At 54.7% G+C, this 22,313-nt stretch overlaps 1 protein-coding gene across 2 annotated transcripts; it reads right to left on the minus strand.

Moving 5' to 3' along the window:
* Positions 1-1,390: 1,390 nt before the first annotated feature.
* Positions 1,391-21,580, minus strand: SHF (Src homology 2 domain containing F). Of its 2 annotated transcripts, XM_039250044.1 has the most exons (7): positions 21,080-21,580; positions 11,546-11,687; positions 9,116-9,322; positions 7,159-7,299; positions 5,754-5,925; positions 5,491-5,610; positions 1,391-2,127 (listed from the first exon to the last, which is right to left on the minus strand). In XM_039250044.1, the coding sequence occupies exons 1-7, from the start codon at positions 21,578-21,580 to the stop codon at positions 1,941-1,943; spliced, it is 1,470 nt and encodes a 489-aa protein (XP_039105975.1). In that variant the 3' UTR covers positions 1,391-1,940. The 2 variants fall into 2 exon arrangements, with proteins under 2 accessions (XP_039105975.1, XP_039105977.1); XM_039250046.1 differs by lacking the exon at positions 7,159-7,299.
* Positions 21,581-22,313: the final 733 nt, after the last annotated feature.

The following is a 22,313-nucleotide window of genomic DNA, read 5'->3' on the forward strand; positions in this document are numbered from 1 at the left end:
AAACCACATTTCTGCCCTCTGGGTTTCTGTATTCTGCCCCAGGCTGGGATACCCATTGACAGAAGCAGCTACTCAGCCAGGCAGCTAACCTAGGCTGGTGCAGACAGTCCTCTGAACTTGCCAGTATCTGCTGAATAAAGGAACGGGCCCAAGACCAAGTGCTCTAGCTGGAGATGCGTTTCCCAGCTCAGGGGCACCCTTCCTGATGGAGGGCCTCTCAGGGTGGCTGGTGTGGGGCTTCTGAAGCCTGATCAGGAAGGACACCGAGAGGAGGGGTTGGAGTTCCGGAGAAGGTGTGTAGGGCACGGAGTAGGGGTATGTGTGGCAGGACACAGCAGGAGCCTGCTGGAAGCCCGAGTTTGCCTGGCATGCTCCAGGACCTCTGTTACTCCCAGCCCTTCTCTGAACAACAGGAGTTGAGCACCGGTGCCTATAAGGGAATTTGTGCCCAACTTAAAGTGAGCCTTTCGATTGTCTCCCCAGGATTCTTACATTTGTCAGGTAACATATCCTCGATTTCGATAAAATAGGCATGGGATTAGGAAATCCAAAATCCCATCATTCATTTGGAAGGTTTAGGTTCTGAAAGGAGCATGCTCCCACAGCAGCAGATGTTTGTTCAGCCTCACAGGGGAGCTTCTGTTCATTGCGACCTTGGAAGCAGTAAGGCGGGCCTGGAGTGGGTTGACCTCAGTTTCCACCCGCGGCCCAGTGGGTATTCCCGGGGGACTGGGCCCACAGGCCTCGGCCATTCTAGCTGTGGGCAGGGGCTGGGGCGTCGCCAGGGCCGTGGGCGGGTGTGGCCTGGCGCCAACGGCACGCCGCACGGCCAGCAGGGGGCGCGCACGGACGGCCCCGCGGGGTTCGGCCGCGAGTGCGAAGCCCCGGCCAGAAGAGAGATCCGGGCCCAGGCCTGCTGGCTGCAAGCCTCCAGGGGCCGGACTCACAGTCCGGGAATGGGGGAGACGCGGCAGGCCCCGCTTCCTCTGGAAAGAAACACGGTCGGCCGCGCCAGCTTTCCCGCCTCCGCGGGTGCGCGGCTTCCGCGTGGCAGAGCCGCCTGCTACCCCCCGCCTGGCGCGCTGCCTCTTTGTCTCTCCGCGGCTCCCCTCCTCCCAGACGAATGGCTGTTGGCAGGAAATTGGATGCGATCTTGGGGAGCCGCGCTCCTCGGCGCGGCCTGCCGGCTCCGGGTGCCCCCAGCCGCGGCGGGGGCGGCTGGGGATGTTTTGACATCTAGTCAAAGGAAGAAACTTGATGCTTCTAAAGTGCTTTTCACAGCCGGCCTGTGTCTGCTCCGGAGCTGATTTATAAACAGAATCTGCGCTCGCTTCGCCGCTTCCCTCCCCCGGCAGTCCGGGGGGCGGCGCTGGAGGCGCGGACGCGGCTGTGCCTGGCAGGACTGGGTTTATTTATTGCATCTGGCCGGGAGCCGGGGCGGCTCGGGGACTGCGCAAGTTCCCTACGACCCGAGCCCTTCCCCTCGTTTCCCTATCTTCAAGGCCATCGCCACCCAAGGGGTCTGCCTTCCCCAAGCCCCAAGCCCCAGACTCTGACGGAGCCAGCCGGTGGTTTAGGGGCGGAGGCAGAGACATGGCCAGGGAGCCCCGCAGGACCGCGTCCTGCCCCACCCCGCATTGACCCAGGGGGAAGGAGGCGGTGGGTAAGGGGGGGTCGCCACATCTGCCTAGGGGCGCAAATGGTGGGGAGCTGCTGATATTAAACTCCTCAGGAAACCAGCGGCTCTGAAGCCCCCTTCCTCCAGGGGCTATCCTTTCTCCCCAGGGATTCCTCTGTCCTCGGCTCCAGACAACCATTTTACTCCCAAGGCCCCAGTAGGCCTTCCCCTTTAGAATAAATTAAGGAATCTCCAGTTCACTCGATCTCAGGGAGAGGGAAGGGGATGGGTCCAGATTTGTCACAGTGCCCGGCCCTCACATCTATAGAGTCCGAATGGCCACAGGGTAGAGCAGGGACATGTGCTCGGCCCCCTTAATGGGCAGCTTGCGGCTGGCATAGTGGTGCACGATTTCAGGGACGCTGCTGAAGGGCGGGCTGTTCTGGCCCAGCACGTACTTGTGTTCCTTGGTCCTGGACAGCTTCATGTGCATGAAGCCCTGACTGCTCCTGTGAAGAGGAGAGGAGAGGAGACCCTGGTGAGTAGGGGCTCTTTCCAGTCCCCATCTGTTCCCCTCCCCTCCCCCTGCAGCAAATGTGGTTGTTCCAAACCAGCTTTGTGCGAAGTGACTAGAGAAGGTGAAGGTCATGATGTCTAGAAAAACAGGGAGGAGGCAGAGGGAATTTTGTGAGTAGGTAACATGAGGCAATGGCTTTGTGTTGTGGGCACTGGGTGTGCCAAGAATGTGTGAGTGTGCAGGGCATGTGCACGAGGAAACTGGAGCGACCATTCTCCCCACCCCAAACCCTGGGATCCTGGCACCAGTGGCCTCCAGCCTGTTTGGCCAGGACTGGTTTACCTTCCCTATCCTTGAGCTGTGGGGTAGAATACTTTTGGGGGGGGGGTTCCTAGTGACTCACATGGAGACACAAACATTGTTGGCAGGTCAGTGTGTGGACAGATGTGACAACCAAATGGATCTTGGTTGAGGCTCTGTCTTGCAGAAACCTGGGGAGGGCGTGAGCTGCTCTGTAAGTCCCTCCTAAATCCGGGAATGCTCAACTGCCTTGTTCTGGGGATATCCCTTTACCTTCCTGATAACTGGCCTTGAGCCAAGCCCCAGCTCCTCTATCCCTTCAGCCTGGGATGACATCATCAATAAGGCTGCAGCTCCATTCCCTCCCTCCAAGAGGAAATGCTCCACTGCCTCTCTCATCTCCTTGACACAATCCAGGAAATCAACATTAGTGCCTGGCCCTGCCCACAAGACAAGGACCCTGCTGCTCAGAGCTCTGACCAGCTCCCCGCAGTCCGGACACCCTCAGCCTTAGAGAGAGAGCATGGGGGTGGGGCCCCAGCAAGAACAACATTTGCCTAAGCTGCCACAGGCCTCGTCCACAGGCAAGGGGGAAGCAATGCTTAGGGAGCCCTGAAGCCTGAATACTTGTCTCTCCTGGCCAGAGCCTACTTGGGGACAAGTACAAGGCTCAGAAGCTAGTATGGGAGGTAGGGTTGGTGGGGCTGGTGAGGGAGGACCCTTATATTGAGGTAAGGCTGGCAAACCTTTCCTTTCCCTGCCTGGGTACAAAGAGGGCTCTGACTGGACCCATTTCACTGGGCCCACAAGTGAATGGAAAGTGGGTGACAGAAGGAAGGAAGGGATGGGGGGTTAAAACAGGCCTTTAGTGCCCATTCTCCGCAATACACCCCCTCCCCTGCCATACCCCAGGATACAGTGTTCTAAAGCCTGCTGGGGGCCCCAGGCTGGGTGTGTATGGGGGCAGGGGCATCCTTCTTCTGTAGGCCTGAGATAGTGATTGAGGCTGACAGTGACCACATGGACCCTGGGTAAAGGCGCCAAGGGCCTGAGGAAAACGTATAGCCCCTGAGGGTGAGAGAGAAGGGAGGCAGTGAGTCGTCCCCTGCCTGCCTGCCTGCCTGCCTGCCTGCCATATGCAGGGCCCAGGCCCAAGGCTGTGGGTAGCAGCTTGGGCCTTGCCTTCCCTCACCCTCTCACAGTTTGGGGCCAGCTCCCTATCCACAGTCCACCTGGGATAATCACCTCTCCCCAAAACTGCATTATATCTTCTCCTTGAGGGACAGATCTGGCCAAAAAGGGCAACAAAGTGGCAACAAGCTTCCATCTGGATAACCTCCTGGGGCAAAGTCCCAAGGGCCTGTTAGGACAAAGCAGAGCCCTTGCCCAACCCTCAGGAGCCTGGGTGGGACTTGCTGGGCCGCAGGGCCATGGCTGACTTGGCTTTTGGAGGAAGCTGTTTAATTACCAGTGAAAGCCCTTCCATTACAGAGAGCAGAGAAACCATAATTGTATTTCAGAGAAGCCATTTATATGCAAACGAGGCTCTGGCAGCCGGCTGTCAGTGGGGCCAGATCAGCTTGGGCTGCGGCGGCTTCCAGGACTGCCTCCCCCTTTGGCTTCCCAGGCTAAGGCAGAGCCCTGCTCCACTCTAGGAGCCAGACCTTTTGAGGTCTCTCGCCCAGCCTTGGACTATACTAGACTGGATGAGGGGGCGGAGCTATGCAATGGAATAGTGTGGTTCTTGTAGTCAGACTGATCTGGGTTCAAATTCTGCTTTTGCCACCTGATTACCTAGCAGCCTTGAGCAAGTCACATACCTCTTTGTAACGTAAATCAAATTTCTGACAGATGAACTCTACATAAATGCTCCTTTGACCTTACGAGAATTTGCAGACTCCCAGAGATTGAGAGCGTCAAGAAACCTAAATCCATCAATGCATTTTGCAAAGGGAGAAACCAAGGCCCAGAGAGGTTCCATGATTTGCCTAGGGTCACATATCTAGTTTTATTAAGCCAAAGAATAAAATTCAGGTTATTTGACTATAGTCTGGCATTTTCCCCATCATCTTTCAGTTGAAGTTGAATAATTATCTTCAAGTGTAACTGTTTAGTGGTCTCAAACCTCTGTATATTGCATTCGTTTGAAGAGGGGATATACCTGTACCCTGGTGCCCCCAGGATATGTGGTAGGATGTACTACAGATGTCCCAGTAGTGACGGCGGGATGTGAATGGACACAGCATTCTGACAGGCTGCCATGTGGAGTGCAGGCTCTACCAGGCAGGACTCCTGGGTGCCAAGGGGAGGATGGGCCACTCTGCCAAGAAGGCCTAGAAGGCCAATGCTGGTCTATTTATATCTGCTCTCTGGGAGAAAGGCTGATGGGAGGGGAGGGCCCTGCCTCCTCCTCCTCTGCCAGGATCCTTTAAAACTCAGTTATCAGCACCCAGACCTCCTCCCCACTTCTTCAGAGTGAACAACAGTTTTGTGTCCACTGCTCCACCCTCCTCCCAGGACCCAGCCCCCTCCTCACCCTATAGACTCCCTCACGCACACTTCTCTCCTTGCCTGTGCTTCAAGAACATCTTGGGTTCTTGAAAAGATGATAGTGATAATTTATTTAGCACTTGGCATCATGTTAAGTGCCTCCCATGTATGGTTCATTTGAGCCTTCTCCATACAGTGGATGTTATTATTCCCCCATTTTATAAGTAAGGAAACTGAGGCCCAGAGAGGTTAAGAGGGGTCCAGGCCACACAGCTAGTAAGTAAGTGGCAGAACCTTTGTGAGCTGGACACTGGCTTGACAGTTTACTCTAATGGACTCTGAGCTACTTGAGATTCGGGGCTGAGCCTCAGACTGCCAGGTCCCCAGAGCCTGGCCAGAGTCAGCAAATGTTCATGGAGATGGAGTTCTCCCCAGCTTAGCTGGGCATGGGGCAATGTTAAGAGTCTCCTCCTGTCCTTTTGGCTGTCCTCCCGTGGAGTCCCCCTGGTGTCATCCTGGCAAGCTAATCCTGCCTAAAGCTGCTAGTTGGCCCGGCCCTACTCACTTGAGGGACAGGGAGAAATCATTCTTGCTGGTCTCACTGTTGCGCACCAGGTAGCTGGCCTCTTTGCACAGGCGGAGCAGGTTCTCGGCATCTGTTCGACTGATGGCCCCGTGGTACCAGCTGAGGATGAGAGAGAGGAAGGGGGGCATCTCTGCTGGGTCCCTCGCCGTCCAGGCCCACCCATTCTGGGTGTCCCCTGCAGGCAAGCCGGTGGCAGGAGGGGAAGGGAGGGGAGAGAGTCCCAGCTGGACACAGACACTCACACCTGGTTTTCCAGAGGCAGTGCTGGGTCTGTCCACTCCCCCAAGGGGCTGCTGGGCTCCACGTTTAGGGGCTTGGCTGACTTGGGGTTCCCTGCAGAGAGTCGGGGAGGTAGCCGCCCCTTCTCCTCCCGGCCAGGTGACAGGCAGCTCTTCTCAGGTCCTTCAAACTGGGCTGTGGGGAATATACCAGTCATAGTCTCTGAGGACCCTAGACATAGAGCCCTATAGAATAACCAGTGATCCACCCCCATTTTCTGCCACAAGGGGTCAAAGGAATGTTCTGGAAGGGCAAGACATCCTCCTGGGCCTGACCTGGTCTAGGGACAGAATCCTGGGTCCACTCCCCGGTTGGAATGGGGCTCAGCCCTCCTATGCCTCACAGTCCCCATGCTGTGGCAGGAGAGGGGAGAGGAGCAACATGAGAAACCACTTAAACTTCTCCCTTTGGAGCAGCTGCCTGCCTTCCCTTATTCTATTCCCCCTCCGGGTGGCTTCAGCGCTGATAATATTGTTTCTTTCTCCTCCTCAGAGTTCATTACCGTTCTCCAAATCACCCTGCCAAGCCATTCTGTAGAAATGACTTATCGATTTGAGAACAATTATCCGATTCCCCTTGGTGCCATCCTGACAGGCTAATCCTGCCCAAAGCCGCCAGCCAGCCAGCCCCTCCCCCGCCCTGAAGGCTGCTGCCCACAGGCTCCCTGCCCCCACCCAGAGAAACCCAGCTGAGGCGGCTCTGCCCTCCCAGACCAGGGCAGGCCTGACCACTGAGCCAGCACAAGGGAGGGCGGAAGCCAGTGGGCCACATGGGCACAGGCACATAAGCACAGGTGACAGAGACCCTCCTTCATCCTGTGTTGACAAAATACTCCTCACACTCAGCACAAATACAAACGGGTGCTCATGCACACCCTTGGCTGCCCATTCTGTACAAAACTGAACATAGATGAAGTGTTCAGTGCTTCCTTTCTACCCATTTGGACTGTTTCTCTCCTTGTAACACTTTTAAGCCCTTGCAGTCTGTCAGCAGATGCAAGGATCAGACCCTTCCCTTACAATAAGGAGGCAGACACTTCCTGTGCTAGCATCATCCCCACCTCAAGAGTTACTTGCATTGCTGATGGATCAGGGATTGGGTTAGGCAAAATCCTATACAGAAGTGAATTTAAGATAGTGGATTTTTGTGGTACGGTGAGGAAGATATTTGGAAAAGGAGACATCTTCCCCACACCTTTGGGAGGGATGAGGAATGTGTACTTTGTCCTTTCTTTCTTCCTCCAGGACAAGGGGGAATCTTCCTCGGTCCTCCAGACCCTGCCCCACTCCAGCTCCTCCAACCCAAGCCACAGGGGCCTGAAGGGTGAGAGGACATGTCACCCTGGCCAGAAGCCCCCATAGAACCCACCGCTGCCGTCTTCCAGGCTGGGCTCAGGGAGGGGTGAGGCTGGACCGGAGATGTCCCTGTCCCCGTCAGGCAGGGAGGGGCTGCTGTCCAGCTGTCCCACCGGCGGAGGCCAAGGTAGGTCTTTGATGACCTTAATGTCAACTGGAGCCAGTAGCAGCAGGGAGAAGAGACACAGACAGGGACAGAGAGAGACAGAAAGAGGCAGAGGTTGAGACACCAAAACCCAGAGCCAGGACACAGGATAGCCTGGAAAGGAGGAGGGTCAGAGCAGAGGCAGAGGTGCTTCTGAGGTGGGAACAGGACACTCGGAGGGTTGGGTGGAGCCACAGCGCCCACACCAGGCTGGCTTAGTCAAAGGGTGGGAGGCACAGGTAGCAAGCAGCAGGAAGCAGAGCCTAGACCTGCCAGCCATGTGGGTCCCCTTCATTTGATCTCTCATAGGCCTCCGGGCCCCAAAGGGACCAGGAAAGGAGGAAAAGAGGGACAAGGAGCTGCCCACACCTCCTAGCACCACACCCAGCTTCCCACAGCCTCCTGGCACCCTCAGACCTGTCTCTCTTCCTCCTTTTCCCCACAGCCTGGGAACTCATGGGCAGCAAGACCAAGACAGCCCAGCTTCAGGCTGTCAGGAATACTCAGATGTGGGGGCAGATATTTACTGAAAGTTACCCCCACACCCTCAATCCTGAGCCTTGACAATCAGAAGGGTGATGCCCCTGGTGGCTGCAGGACTGCTAACGAGGTTTCCTAATGACGAGCATAGATTTTCCCATTAAGCAATCCAAACAGTATTGATTCTCCAAGGAGACTTCTGGAGATAAACGGGCCATCCTCAATGGTGCACGCTTTACAGGAAACAAAGTAGAAACCTGTGGTTTCCCAGTCTGGCTGCCGGGGCAGGGAGGACAGAGCAGAGAGCTGAGTCCAGCTCCAGGATGAGCCCCTTGCCCAAGGAGGGGTGAGGGGGACATGAGAGTGGGAATGAAGTCTAATGGCATTTAAACCCTTCACGTTCTCACTGGATCAAGGATACAAGGGTAAAGCTCTCTCCAGGCTCCCCAGGCTGTAGTGCTACCCATTCAGACCACCGACACACACCTCCCCGTGTTGGACTCCAGGCCTGGGAACAGACACTGGGGTGCCTGTTACCTAATTTTCATTCAGCAAAGAGGATTTCTCATAGCCTCCCTCTCCCCAGGGGCTCCTGCTCCTCAGAAATCCCCCCGGGGGCCTACGCACCCCTGGTCTGGCACAACCTGCTACTGGGAGACACAGCTCTCTGCTTCTGGGCTGGTATCTCTAAAGGTCACACACAGCTCTTCTCCTTGTCTAGAGTGTTAAATGCCTTCTTTTGTTAAGTGTAAGTACTTAACATATGCCACAAGTTTTATCATTTTGCTTGGAATTTCTTTATTTTAAAACATATCCATGGGGTGCCTGGGGGTCTGTTGGTTGAGCATCTAACTCTTGATTTCAGCTCAGGTCATGATCTCACAGTTTGTGAGATGGAGCCCTGCATCGGGCTCTGGGCTGACAGTGTGGAGCCTGCTTGGGATTCTCTCTCTCCCTCTCTCTCTCTCTCTCTCTCTGCCCTCCTCTGCTCGCGTGTGTTTTGTCTCTCAAAATAAATAAATAAACTTAGAAAAATAACAAAAAAATAAATATAATATGCCCAGTCTCCCAAAAGACGGGAGTGGCCAAGCCTCTCAGCCTCCGAGAGATGGTGATGCAGGGAGACGCCTTCATCCTTCTCCCATGCCCATTCCCTGACCCTGCACGCAGTGCTGCACCCATACTGCCCAGTTCACCAATCTCTGTGGTGCAGACTCAACTATGCTTCCCCTGAGCCCAGCTCCTGGGCCTCCCCCAGCCCTTGGGATCCACTCCTCCTACTCCCCTGAGCCTGGAGAGCTGTGTAGAGGCCCCAGCAGACCCACTCTCTCTACCCAGGGCTTACCTGCAAAGGCTTTGGAAATCCTCTCCTTCTTCCATTCCCAGGGCTGGTCATACTCCTCAGGGGGCCTCTCATCATCCTCTGGCAGACGGGACTCCCGCGGCCAGGGGGCCCCCTCACCCTCTGGGGTGGTCCCCTCCTCCTCTGGCTCATAGGGCGTGTCATACAGAGGCAGGGGCTGAGCTGCTGTCTCCTTGGAGCTCCGGATCTCTGCCAGGGCAAGGCAGGAGGGGAGGTGTGAGAGCAGCCCCCACTGCCTGGCTCAGCTCTTCTGGCAGCACCCCTCAGCAACACACCACACCTCCTGCACAGGAGATGCCACTGCTCTCGGAGCCCAGTGGCCGCACATCCGGGGTCCCTTGCCCTCAAAACACCTCTGGGGTTCCAAAAGCATGGGATCCAATGGAGGCAGGGGCAGAGAAGCACCAGAGTGAAAGAGAGAAAAAAGATCCTTTGATGGCCAGCAAGGGCTTGGGAAATGAGACTTACACATTTAGGAAACTAAGACAGGGTCCTCTCCTAATTCGCCTCCTCTTGGCTACCCAGCTCCAATTCTTTCCTTGTGTCCCATGTACTGTCACTTGGAAATCAGAAAATCCTTCTTTGTTGCTCAGACACTGCTGATCACTCCCTCCTTGAAACTCTCCTTTGACAAGTCATTTTCATGGTCCTCCTCTCTGATCTCTCCTGTTAGCACTCTTTCCCTGGACCTTCTCTTGGTCTCTGTTCCCCAGAACCAGGTCTTATTCACCTCTTCCTGCCCTCACTCCTTGCCCTGTCTCATGGCACCCTATACACTTCCAATTGCCATCAAGATTTTCAGTTTAGTGGTTCAAACTCACCACTTCCCCCAGAAGTTCTTCTAGTCTGTTCTATGATTCTCTTTTTGGGACAGTTGACCCCAGTGAAAATTGAATAAAAGCTATGGAGCTACTGCCCAGAAAAATGTGCACGTTTGCATCCAATGCCGGGGCATTCGTGGGCCTCCTAAGGGTACTCACCTATCTGACCTAAACAGCGTAGCCACCCTCTCACTTTCTTCATTTTTCTCCACTACACTACTCACCATGGTCCTGGCCCTCCTTCGTCCCTCTAAATCCCATGTGGTCACCACCAGTACCTGATGACTCTCACCCCCAACTCTCCCCAACTCGATTCCTGCTAGGGCAACCTCCACTCTGCAGGCTCACGTTTCCATGAGCTCCATGGAATAACACTCCTGACAGCTCCACCCCTCCCCCCTCTCCCAAGGAGGGGGGCAGCTTATCTGATCACCAGTGCATGCTCACTGTCTTTCTCAGCTCTACCTTCTGGTCCTTTCTCCTCCTGCCCCATGAAGGGGCCTATAGCTGTCCTGCGTGGCCCAAGCCTGAGGGGGCAAGTTTAATTCTGTGAAGTATTAAGAAGCTCATCGTGGAGACATAGCTGAGTAATGTTTTCCAATCTACTTTATCAGTAATAAAGCTGACATTCTCATCTTCATCTGTTTCTTTAATCTTATTTCTCAATTATTTCCAAGCTCAGGAGAGGAAGAAAGTGGTGTTAATTGTTGATCCCTTAAAACCTCAACAATTTCCACAACTACTAACTCATCTTTCTGATGCCCAGTTTTTCTAGTCTGTTCTGTACACCAAAGCCTCAGTAATCCCCTTAAACGCCATATTTGTCCTATTTCTTTCTTGCTTAAGAATCCATAATGGTTCCCCTTCTCTTCTGGAGCAAGTCCAAATGGCTCATTCCAGCCTTTGAAGCCCCTCACTGCTCCTCTTGGCCACTCTCATCTTGGCTCCCAGGTATGCCCAACACTAAAGCTATCTACTCTTCAACAAACCTTCCTTTCGTTCTGCCTTGGGGTCTTGGCTAGGCCCGACTTACCCCTGTCCTCTTCTCTGATAACCCCATTCATTTCTTTCCCTGGATCCTCTCCTGACTTCCGCTCTGTTCCCCAGGGCCAGGTCTTACTCGTTGCTCTTTGCGCCCACTTCTTCACATGCCTGCCCAGTCTCACGTGCATTGCATCTGCTTCTCTAGCCATGTGTTTTCAACTGCCATAAAGACGTTCCACTTTGACATCATATCATCTCAAACTCACCACCTTCCCTAAACCTAATGATCTTCCTTTTGGGTCCCATGACCCCCAGCCCACCACTATCTTGCCCTCCTGACTATCCTAATTCTATCTGTCTGACATTTGGTGTGTGGCCTTCTCTATCACCTCATGTCTCAAGCATCACAAGTCACTGCTCCTTCTCGAAAATGACTCTCTTGAAGGCAGTGACCAAGGACCCAAGGGGGTCCATGTTTGTCCCATGGTCCCCAAGGACCCAGTAAAGGGACCATGGAATCAGTCCTTAAATTTATGGGTCCCAGAGCCTGTTGTGCAAATACCCAGGCTTCAGGGAGCAATACCCCACTCCTGACTCCATCACGCACCAGCCATCATCTTTTGGGCCTCATAGGGCTCCATGTAGCCGTCATTTTCAGGGACCTTCTCTGGAGCTCCTGAAGCTCCTGCTGGGCCTTCACCAGTCTCCTGAACATCAAACGGGTCCGCATAGTCTTCTAGGATTGCCAACTGTGGGAAGACAGTGAGAAGAGCAGGCTTCAGACATCTGAGAGACAGCTCTGCTTCTCCCCAGATGCTATGTCCATGAGATCCAGAGCCCAAGGCATCCAAAGGCAGGCTCTGAGCTTGGATGGATGGGGACAAGCCCTTCCTGTGCAGGGCTCCCCTACTAGGCTGCCAACAGAGTGAGAGATGTTTCTTTTCTGTTAATTTTGTGCTTCTGGGCCATTCCTTAGGTTAAATTGCCAGGATGAAGCGCTGGGCCTTAAGGCCTGCCTCAGTCAGGGTCCAGGAAGGGCAAGAGAGGTGTTCAACACCAGGTGGTTCAACAGAAGGAATTAAATCACAGAGTGGGTTACAAAGGTGGTAGGGGAATTCAAAGAACAAGAGGGAACAGCAGCTGACTCAGAGGTTAACTTGGTCCATGCCTACAAGTTCATTCCCAGATGCTGAACAAAGAAAAATTTGCTAACCATGGAAAAAAGAAAGGCTAAGTGCTCACTTTATGGCACAATTCTGTTGGTTTATCCTCACAACATCCATCATAATGCCTCGTGGGTATTATTATCCTCGTTTTAAGGAAATGGAGGCTCAGAGCAGGTAGGGAACAACATGCCCAAGACCATTCCACCTAAGTAGAGGAACCAGGATTGGAACCAGCATTGTGCAAAATTAGGCTTCCAACCTGCCACCCGTGGGCACGTTGGCCATCCTGAGAGAGAGGCCACTTGAGGACAGCCCTGAGGAGAGCCAAGATTTGGGCTCTGCTGAAATCGCCTGGCTCCTGGAGGACAGGAACAGGAACGGCATTGCCTTGGCCCGCCACATCCCACACTGCCCGTCTACCCCACAAGTGGCTCATGACCACCCCTCTGTCCCTGTTCCCCGTCAAGGCAGAGTGAACTGTAATTCAAGCGCCCTGAGGAAGAGCTCAAGGTGCTCAGGGCGGGGTGCAGCTGAGGACAATAGAGCCTTTCTCCAAGCTGGGCACAGGCTCCTGGAAGGGGGGAGGCCGAGGTGGAGACAGAGCCCAGCCTACCCGGGGCTGCCAGCACCTCAGGGGAAGCACTGCACACGGAGTTGACAGGCATTGACAAGCGGTGGCTGTGGGGCCTGCGGCACAAGGAGGGGCCACCCCTGCCTCTCCCCATTCTCGGTTGTAGGCTTTGGGTCTGGGCCAGACTAGGACTGTGGGAGCCAGTGAGCAGGGAGGCTGCGAGGTGACCACCTGCCCTGGGTCAGTGGGTCTGGAACCCTAGCAAGGCACAGATGGAGAAAGGAAGATGCCTACCACAGATTCCCCTCTTGCGTGTTTCTTGGCCCCACGTGAGCCCTCTAGGGCTCTCTGAAGCACATCCCAACAACTCCTACCATCTCCCCTTTCCGTTCTTCAGCTCTCACCCTGTTCCACCTTGTTCTACCCAAGCCCCCAGCTCCTTCACCTCCCTCAAACCTCTACCTGTGTCTGGGATAACCACCGTCTCAGGTCATCCAATCCCCACCACCAGACCATCCACTAGCCTAGAGTTCTTTCTTTCCTGTTTCTCTCTCTCCAGCTCTAGCATCTGGCACACAGTAGGTACTAGAAAAATGTTTCTACTACATCACTGCCTATCTCTCCATGGAGCCCTCTACCCCTAGTCCTCTTTAATCCATTAAGTAGAGAAAAGAAGTCCACTCCCATCCCAAGCTGCTTCCTCTCAGGACAACTAGCACCCACAGCCCCACCCACCTGACCAAGGAGGCTCTGGAGTTGGCACCCAGCCTCACGCTTGTATGTGGCAGCTACTCAGTAACTGAATTCAGTGGACGTGTTATCCTTAAACTGTGTAATGCCCACAAGAAAAAGCCCAAAGTAGGGGTGCCTGGGTGGTTCAGTCAGTTGAGCGGCCGACTTTGGCTCAGGTCATGATTTTGTGGTTCATGGATTCAAGCCTCACGGTTGGGCTCTGTGCTGCAGCTGGGAGCCTAGAGCCTGCTTTGGATTCTGTGTCTCCCTTTTTCTCTGGCCCTCCCCTCTCTTCCCCTCCCCTCCCCTCCACACACACACACACACACACACACACTCTCTCTCTCTCTCTCTCTCTCTCTCAAAATTAGATAATTATTAAAAAGAAAAAAAAAAGCCCAAAGTTAAAGAGATTTAAAGATTCCACTTTCTCTCTGCCCATCCTGGATCGCTTTGTTACCTGAAAGCTCTACGCTTTGTTTATTATTTTCCCTCTGCTTGGATTAGATTATTTTTTTTCTTCAGAAAGCCTTTCCATGCTCCCCACAGGTATGGTGAGGTGCCTCTGTGCTGGGCTATTACTACACTGTGTTGTAAACACTTGTTTTATCTTCTTCCTACAGACTGTAAGCTTCCTGAGGGTAGGAAACATGTTTACTAATAAATTCCCAGTTCCTGAAAATATTCAGTAGATATTTGTTAAATTAAATCACATAAAACAGGAAGAATGGACGAAGGAACCACTTTTCCTGGTTTATTAGGAAGAGAAAGGAATCATGAGTCCAGTTTGGGGGAAGGGGCATTGAGTCCCAGGAAGCTGCTCAGTGAGGAGTGCCTGGCCAAGCCGAGCACCTCAAACTTTACAGAGCCCCTTAGCTCTTCCCTCCCAAGCCACTGCCCTTCCCACTGGAATCCTAGGCTGGTGCTCGAGCTGTGACCCTTCCCAGTCAGTGTGGGCCTCCCCAGCGCCAGCCCACGGTGCCTGTGGGCACCCAGGTGGCAGCTCTGTAGGCAGCTCAATGGCTCCTCTGTTCCATCCCTGACTCCACACCCTGCTCCAGGAAACCCTAGCCCCCCGCCCTGGGCGGGTCACCCAGAGGAGCCACCCACAGGGCTGGGAGTCAGGAATAGAAGCAGAAACACCTGCTGGGAAGGCTGGCGAGATGGGCACCCATCCCGAGCACAGAGGATTCCTGTCAGAGGCTAGGCCGGCCTTCCCAGTGGCTTCTAGGTCACATGCAGAGGCAAAACTGCTCAGCAGGGGAAAGCCGCCTCTGCAGGCTTCTGACACCTCTGCTCTACCAGGATTTATTTTGTTTATGGGACCTCTACCTGACTCTGCTGTACTCACTGTTGTATACCACATCCATCACAGGGCCTGGCACATGGTAGGTGCCCAATGCACATTGACTGGATGCTCAAAAGGCCTCCCTCTCCTCAGACTCTATCTTCTGGAGCGACACAGACGCTCATATCCCCATTCGCACCAACTCGGACCACTCTGACCAGCAGCAGCTGTTGCAGTCAGGAGACTCGACATTCGAATGGGAATCCCAGCCTCTGATTCAAGGGCAGAGGTGAAGGAACTGGCAGGGAAGGCACCTAAAACGAGGGCTAATATTTAAGCAAACTCTTGGTGTACAGAATGCTACTGAAATGCTGAAATGCTTCCAAACTAGTAGGCAAGTAGCTGCTGCTCAGGGGGCCGCTTTTGCCTCCCGCCAACGAGATCCCCTCCCTCTTGCCATCCAGCAGGGCGCCTCCAGAGCCAGCTCTTGTGCCTGGTCCAATTGGGCAGCGCCCCTCCCACAGCAGCTGTCATGCTGAGCCTCTCCTGAGGTGGCTGGCAGGCCTACCATCTGGCTTGACCTTCCGCTCTGCAGCTGGGCGCAGCTGTGAGTTCCTGGCCGCGTCCACGGGGCTTGTGGGCCCAAGGGGAGCAAGGGGGGCACGTGTCACAGGATTTGGGCTTTGCAAGGTCCCCAAAGTCTACCACTGTCCCTTTCCTCCATTTCTTCAGTTGACCTTTAATGAGTGGGAGCCCCTGGTTTTTCACCTGTAGAATGGGGATGGTATTAGTTAGTACCTATGTCAGAGGATTGGAAAGAGGAAAATGAATATAGAAGTCCTTAGTTCAGAAGCTGGGATGGAGTCAGTGTTCAACAATTGTTAGCCCTGATGATCATCTCTTACATTCAGACACTAGAGCCCAGAGTTTAGGTGTGTGGTGGGGTGTGCAGACTGCAGTAGTAGAGACAAGATTGTGACCCAGGTCTCCTGACTCTCAGTGCCTTGCTGCAGATTTTCCAGAGAACTTAGGAAATGTAGCATCTTCTCTCTGCTACTTGTAGATTTAAAATACACTTTAGCATGGAGGTGCCTGGGTGGTTCAATCCGTTAAGCACCAAACTCTTGGTTTTGGCTCAGGTCACAATCTCACAGTTTCGTGAGTTCGAGCCCCGCATGAGGCTCTGGGCTGGCAGCACAGAGCCTGCTTGGGATCCTCTCTTCCTCTCTGTCTCTCTCAAATAAAGAAGTAAAACTTTAAAACTCATGTAGCAAAGAGATCTGTCTAATTTTGTTTAACTCAGCATTTCTCCAAAGTATTTTACTATGAAGTCCTTTTTCCACAGTCAGTTTAGGAAAAGTCATACTCTTTACCTTTCCCTATCAACCTTGTTGTACCCTCTGTTCTCACTTCTTGGAATACCCTTCCCAATTTTATCTGTCATGAAACTCATTCACATGAAACAAATGTGCTATTATCTTTTTCTAATTACAGAGAAATGCCATGCTTGTAAAAGATCCCAACATCACAGACACACAATCGATGTTGAAAACATCTGTGGTCACGCCAGGATTGGGTGGCAAGTGCTGGCCTTCAGGATTTAGGAAACGGCAGTGAACCCAGCACGGAATGCACTCTTCATTCCTTCTCTGCATCTCCTTCCCCCTGTTCATTAGCAAATGCTTAGTGCATGTTTCCCGTCTGCAGGACCCCTCTCAGGTGCAAGGTCTCAGGGCCAGGCATTGGCAGCTAGTCTGGAGTCAGGCCGTCTGGTTGTGAACCTGGGCTCTCCTTATTAGCTGTGAAACCACGCAAGTGTGACTCAACATTCCTGTGCTTCAGTCTCCCTAGACAGAACCTGGGGAAAATAGCAGAATTTTCCTCATAGGGTTGTTGGAAGAATCAACTGGTCTAAAACATATCAGCTGCTTTAAAATGGTACCAGGCACAAGGTAAGGACTCAGTAAATGTCTGCCATTATATCATCAAAGACAAAAAGACCAGATTTCCAGGGCCTCCAAGAGCTCACAGTGACAGCCACAATGCAAGCTCCCAAAAGAGTGTGGCACCTTGAGGTGCTGTGAAGCCCCGTGGTTGGGCACCAGGCAGCATGCAAAGATTGGGTTCCATCTCTGCTCACATAACATCACAGCGGTTCTGTGGGGAAGGCAAACTGGAGTGGGCAGCAGCTACGCCTCCAAGCTCCAGGCCTCAGCCAGCTGCTCCCACCCATGGTCCACAGGGCCCCGGCTGTTCCCAGCTCCCAACAGGTGGAGTGCCAGGGCTGACTGAGATGTCACCGAGTCATTGGCCAAGCCAACACGCTGCAGATGTCTTCCGGAAGGAATGAGTGTCACAGTGTGAGGAGAGACACTGGGAAGAGTGGATAAAATCCCAGGGTAGCCACAGGCCTCAGCACCCCCACCCCCACCCTGCAAAGCACCAAGGGTAGCACAGATGCCCAGTCCAAGCCCCAAAGGGTTAAGAGGCCTAACCAGTCCACGAAGGTCCCTTCACATGGGCCTTCTCTTCTCCTCCCTCTGCCTCCATCAGAGGACATTTGCAACATAAACAGATTAGAAGGGCCTCTGTGGAACTGATAAGAAGGAAAATTAAAGCAAATAAACTCCAAAAAGGCAAGGACCAGGTAGGTCTTCTAGGTGGTGAGTCCCTTTCAGCACCCAGGCCAGTTTCGCTTAATGATATACAGACCCTGAATGAACACTGGCTAAGGCAGGGTCCTGCAGTAGCCCCCACCCACCTTCCTAACCCCAGGCAGGAATGTCTTGTTTGGCTTCAGATACCCTGAACGTCTCCCTCCCTTTCCTCATTCTACCTGTCTTTTCACTTGTTTCCAACTTTGGGCCTTGGAGGATCAAAGTCCCTGTGGACACCATGTATGAGGTATACCTATTTTTAAAATATTTTGGGCCTTAGGAACTCCTCTGAGAATCTGGGAGAAAAAGGCTCATGCACCCAAATATTTGCACACAATTTCTGGGGGGTTCATGGAACCGCTGAAGGCCCTCCATGAGCTAAGAACAAGAGTCCTAATTTCAACTCATACAGGGTGCCTGTCTTATTGTTCACATTATCTCTTTCTCTGTCTCTCTGTCACACACACACACACACACACACACACACACACACACACACACAATCGAGGCAGAATCGAGGCAAAGGAAACACTGTAGAGATGCTCACGGGCAGCGCAAAGCTTCATCCAATCAGGGCCACTTTCCCATACCCATCCCGCTTTCCTAATTAGACCAGGTTTTTCCTCTTGCAGGTCTGAGAAAAGGGAGCAAAGCAAGGAAAAGGGAGCAAACCAAAGCAAGTTCTCTAACCCCTCTGCCAGAGCATGGCCTAGAGGCCGGACAGGGCCCAGCACCATGAGGGAGTTCTTCCTATGGCCAGATGGCAAGGCCCTGCCTGCCTGCTTCAGGGTGCTGCTCCTGCTGCTCCCACACCTGCCCTGCCAGGCCTACCCAGATGGCCACCCTGGCCCCCTTGCCAAATGCAGCAGAGGGACTCAGGGAGGGCCAGTAGCCGGAGCCTTGCATAGGGGGACACCACTGGTCCTAAGCCCCTGGACTTCTCAGGGTTCTGTCTAAATTCTCATTCTTTCCTGCTCCCACATTCACTTCCCACAGGGCTCATTTCCCCCTCAATCTTCTCATCATAGAAGCATTTCCACTCGTTTCATCAAACCTCACAACCCAGGCTCTCTCAGAGGGTTCTAACGCACCTGCACCAGTCACTGGGCTCCAAGAGAAGGAGAAAAACGGACCAGCCCAAGGTACACCCTGGTCTGTAGTCCCCATCTCACCTCAAGAAGTGACCCAAAAGCAACAAGCCAAGAACACGTGCATGGCCTAGAGGAGAGGAACAGAGAATAGGGCAAAAACAGCCTCACAGAACAGAAACTCCAGCTCGACAGGCAGACTCACCATTTAGGGACAGCAACTCTGTGTGAGCTCTGCAGGTCTATGCGAACACTTGGGTTTAGGATAAGGAGATCAGATACCTAGCCTGGACTCTTCCTAAGGGAAGACTCTAGGATCTCCTGAAGTCTGCTCCTAGATGGGTGGAACTGCTCTCTCTCAATGGTGGGAAGCTCCAGGTCAGCGCCCACAGAGACAACGTCCCTGCCCCTGAGCCAGCTTGAATGGCATCCTGGATCCCTCTCATCACACCCACTAAAGAAACCACAGATTGTGTGGCTCCTGGGAGATCCTGCTGGATTTCATTCCTGTCCCTGCAGCTGACAAAGGAGTCAGATGCCTCTTGGCCCCTAAGGTCTGAACAGCCCACAGATCACAGAGCTGACCAGGTTGAGGCATGGATGCCCTCAGTGAGAGGCTATGGGTCTCCACATAGTTGTGTGGATGCAGCGCCTTCCTTGGGAGTCTCTGTGGAGGAAATGTACAAAAGGGAGCTGTGGTTAAGGGAGTCTCTGACCTTCAGGGCCCCTAGCAATGGACTTCCATTCAATGGACATGTTTCATTTACCCCCTTTCTTTTAACATTTATTCATTTTTGGGAGAGAGAGAGAGACAGTGTGAGTTGGGGAATGGCAGGGAGAGAGGGAGACACAGAACCTGAAGCAGGATCCAGGCTCTGAGTTGTCAGCACAGAGCCCGACGTGGGGTCTGAGCTCAAAGGGCGAGATCATGACCTGAGCCAAAGTTGGATGCTCAACCAAGCCACCCAAGCCCCTCTCGTTCACCCCTTTTTATGCCAAGCATATGTCAGGCACTTGGGAGATATAGGTATGAGGAGGACACTGTCCTTGTCCTAGAGGAGCCCCTGGCCTGGGGACATTCCAAGTTAGGAATGTTAAGACATTCCAAGACACTGCAGAGAGGAAGGCCAGGGAAAACTAAGGCCCACGTGCCAATGGACGGTGGTCAGGAAGGAAACTAACTGGTCAATAGTAAGAATAAGACCTAATGCTCCCTCTGCCTCACTGCCACCACCACATCACCCAACAGCAGGGGACAAGGAAGGAGGGAGCCAAAGGGTATGTGATGAAAACACAGCCTTCTGCAGGCTAAGGATCCTGGCCCAGGATGGGCAGTCATGCCCATAGCAGGAACTAGGGGAAAAATAATTCACATTCCTGAGGCTTCTGCTGTGACCCTGACACATCTCTCTTACCCAGGGAATCAGGCAGAACATCGCTCTCTCCACTGAAAACCTCAACGTTGGAGCCAATAGATTCAGACAGCAACTTTGCTCTCCAATCAAATAAAACTGTGTTCTCTGCTGAGGAAAGGGATTAAATCCCAGAGCTGAGCTCCAAGATGTGTGAGGAGAGGACAACAAAGCTAGGGCGGCCCACAGAGTCACTGTCATGGAATTTAGGGCTACAGGGACCTGGGGATGGCTTTCAAGCTGTCAAGGAGGGATAAGGCCGAAGTGGGGTAAGATAGGGGATGGCTTCTCCACCGGGGGCCTCTGAGGCAGAGTGGATGTTCTCCAGAACAGCGAGTGCCCAGCTCTCCTCTCATCCCATGCCTGCAGGTCCACCAAAGGCTCTAGCCTCCCTCAGAATGAATCCAGGAAAGGGGCGGCCAGGAGGGGAGAAGCGGGATCCGCTGCTGATCCCCTTGTGGCCAACAAGTTCTAAGCACTGATTGCCCCCATACCTGGGGAAACAAGAGAAGGAGTGCAGGAGCGGGCCTGCCTGGGCCTCAGTGGTCAGTATCCTCCGTGAAGAGCTACAAACTGCCTGTTCCGGCTTCCTGAGAACAACAGTCCACCTGGCTCCAGTACCAATGGGTAAGGCAAAGGCCAGCTCTTGCTCTGTCCACGGGGAGAACCCCCAGCCCTCACCTTCCTGGGGCTTCAGCACTTGCAAGGATGCTTGGGCTCTCTGAGGAGGAGGAGGAGGAGGAGGAATGGAGCTTTGTGTTGCCTCTGCCTTGGGGGGTGTGGGGGGAGGGGTCAGAGATCAAAGGGCAGGGAGCCGCTGCTCCCGGAGGGCAGAAAGGCAATAAACTGGTGGAGGGGCAGGGGAGTGGTGTGTGCAAATCCCGTTAGAAAAAAACCTAGCTGAATAGGCCCCCGGGAGAAGAGGGAGGCGGGGGACTGAGATGAGGAGAGCAGAGCCCGAGATGAAGAGGGTCACTAGTCCTGGGGCGGTAACAGAGACTGAAGCAGAGTTTGGGGCGCCCGTCCCAGATTAGTCGGTCGAGAATTTGAACAAAGGTGGGTGAAGGCTTCAAGCCCCCGGGTCAAGGATTGAGATCGCGTCCGTCAGGAACCGTGACATTGAGGGGCCCAGGCCCGGTCCCTGTCAGGCCACCTTTGTCCCTTTTGAAAGCCCCAGACCTCGTACCACCTCTCCTCTCGGCCACCCCCGCCCGGGGCAGCACTCACCCTGTCGCTGCTGGCGGGGGGTCCAGAGATCCGCTCCTCGGGAGGGGGCGCTGGGGGGCCAGGGGTCTCAACCCGAATAAGGCGGTGGGGAGGCGATCCGTGGCGCGGGGGCGGCGTGGGGCCGGGGACGGCGGGGGTGGCTGGGGCAGCAGCGGAGCTGGACGGCCCCCCAGAGTACGGGTCTTCGAAGTCGCGCTCCCTCTGCAGCCGGTAGGCGGCTAGGATGTCCGGGGGTGGCGCAGGGGGCGCGGCCGGGGACGGTCCGGGGGGACGGTAGTCCGGCTCCGGGGGCGCCGGCTTGCCTCCACCTCCGCCGCCGCCCCCCCCGCGGAAGCCCAGGTGCTCCCGGAGCCACTTGGCCACTCCGCCACTGCCGCCCCCTCCTGGGCCAGCTCCCGCTCCCCCCGCGCCTCGGCGCGATCCCCCCGGGCCGCTCCCCGAGCTCCCCTGTGCCCGCTGCCCCGGGCCGGAGCCCGCCGGAGCAGCTCCGCTCAGTAACATGGGGCCAACCACACTAAGCGAGGGGAGCTCTGTGGCCGGGCGGGGGGCGGGGGCCGGAGCGGGGCGGGGCGGAGCTTTGCCGGGCGGCGAGCGGGGGCGGGGCTCCTCAGCAACAAGGGAGGGGCGGGGTTCCGCTCGCTGTCGGGGTCGACCTCCCCCAGCTAGGGAGGAGAAGAGAGGGTGCGGGCTTCCAGCCGGTGTGGACGCACGAGAAGTAAGTGGGCGACCCCAGGGCAGAGGATACGAATCCTGGACTGAAGGTGAAACCTCCACGTGTCCCCACACGTGTCCCTGTGGGGGCGCACCCGTCTCCATCTGTTCCCTCTCCCCAGCTCCCAGCTCACGCGCGGCGCCTCACACTCCTGGGGGTCCCGGCCCCTGGACGCCTCCCGTCCCTCCCCTCCCCTCCCCCTAGGCCTCCTAAATGGAAAATATCCCAGGAGGAAAAGCTAGGGAGCGCGAGAGAAGGGGCTGTTCCGTAAGATGTGTCTGTAACAACCCCCTCTCTTCTGTGTACCATGGGAGCCCCACCTACCTCCTCCCATCCGACTGCTCCCACTGCATTGCTTCCCAATAGCAGCAGACACATCTCACATCACAGCTAATCAACTCCCTAGTGACACCCACATCTCCCGTGTCGTTTCCACACACGCCCTCCTCACATGCAAACAGCCCTCACGCAAACGCCTCCCATCCACCCGCGCACCCGCTTGGAGCAGGCCCACCCGGCCCT

This window comes from Hyaena hyaena, unplaced genomic scaffold (genome assembly GCF_003009895.1).
Source record: "Hyaena hyaena isolate Hyena2069 unplaced genomic scaffold, ASM300989v1 scaffold_361, whole genome shotgun sequence".
In the NCBI taxonomy this organism is placed as follows: domain Eukaryota; kingdom Metazoa; phylum Chordata; class Mammalia; order Carnivora; family Hyaenidae; genus Hyaena; species Hyaena hyaena.

What these genes read in the sequence shown, in the direction of transcription:
- SHF (XM_039250044.1), bottom strand. Translation starts at nt 21,580, where the DNA reads ATGTTACTGAGCGGAGCTGCTCCGGCGGGCTCCGGCCCGGGGCAGCGG. An exon ending in CCCCCGCCAGCAGCGACAGG is followed by an intron (nt 11,688 to 21,079) that starts GTGAGTGCTGCC and finishes GTCTTCCCACAG; the next exon opens with TTGGCAATCCTAGAAGACTA. An exon ending in CAGCCTGGAAGACGGCAGCG is followed by an intron (nt 5,926 to 7,158) that starts GTGGGTTCTATG and finishes TATTCCCCACAG; the next exon opens with CCCAGTTTGAAGGACCTGAG.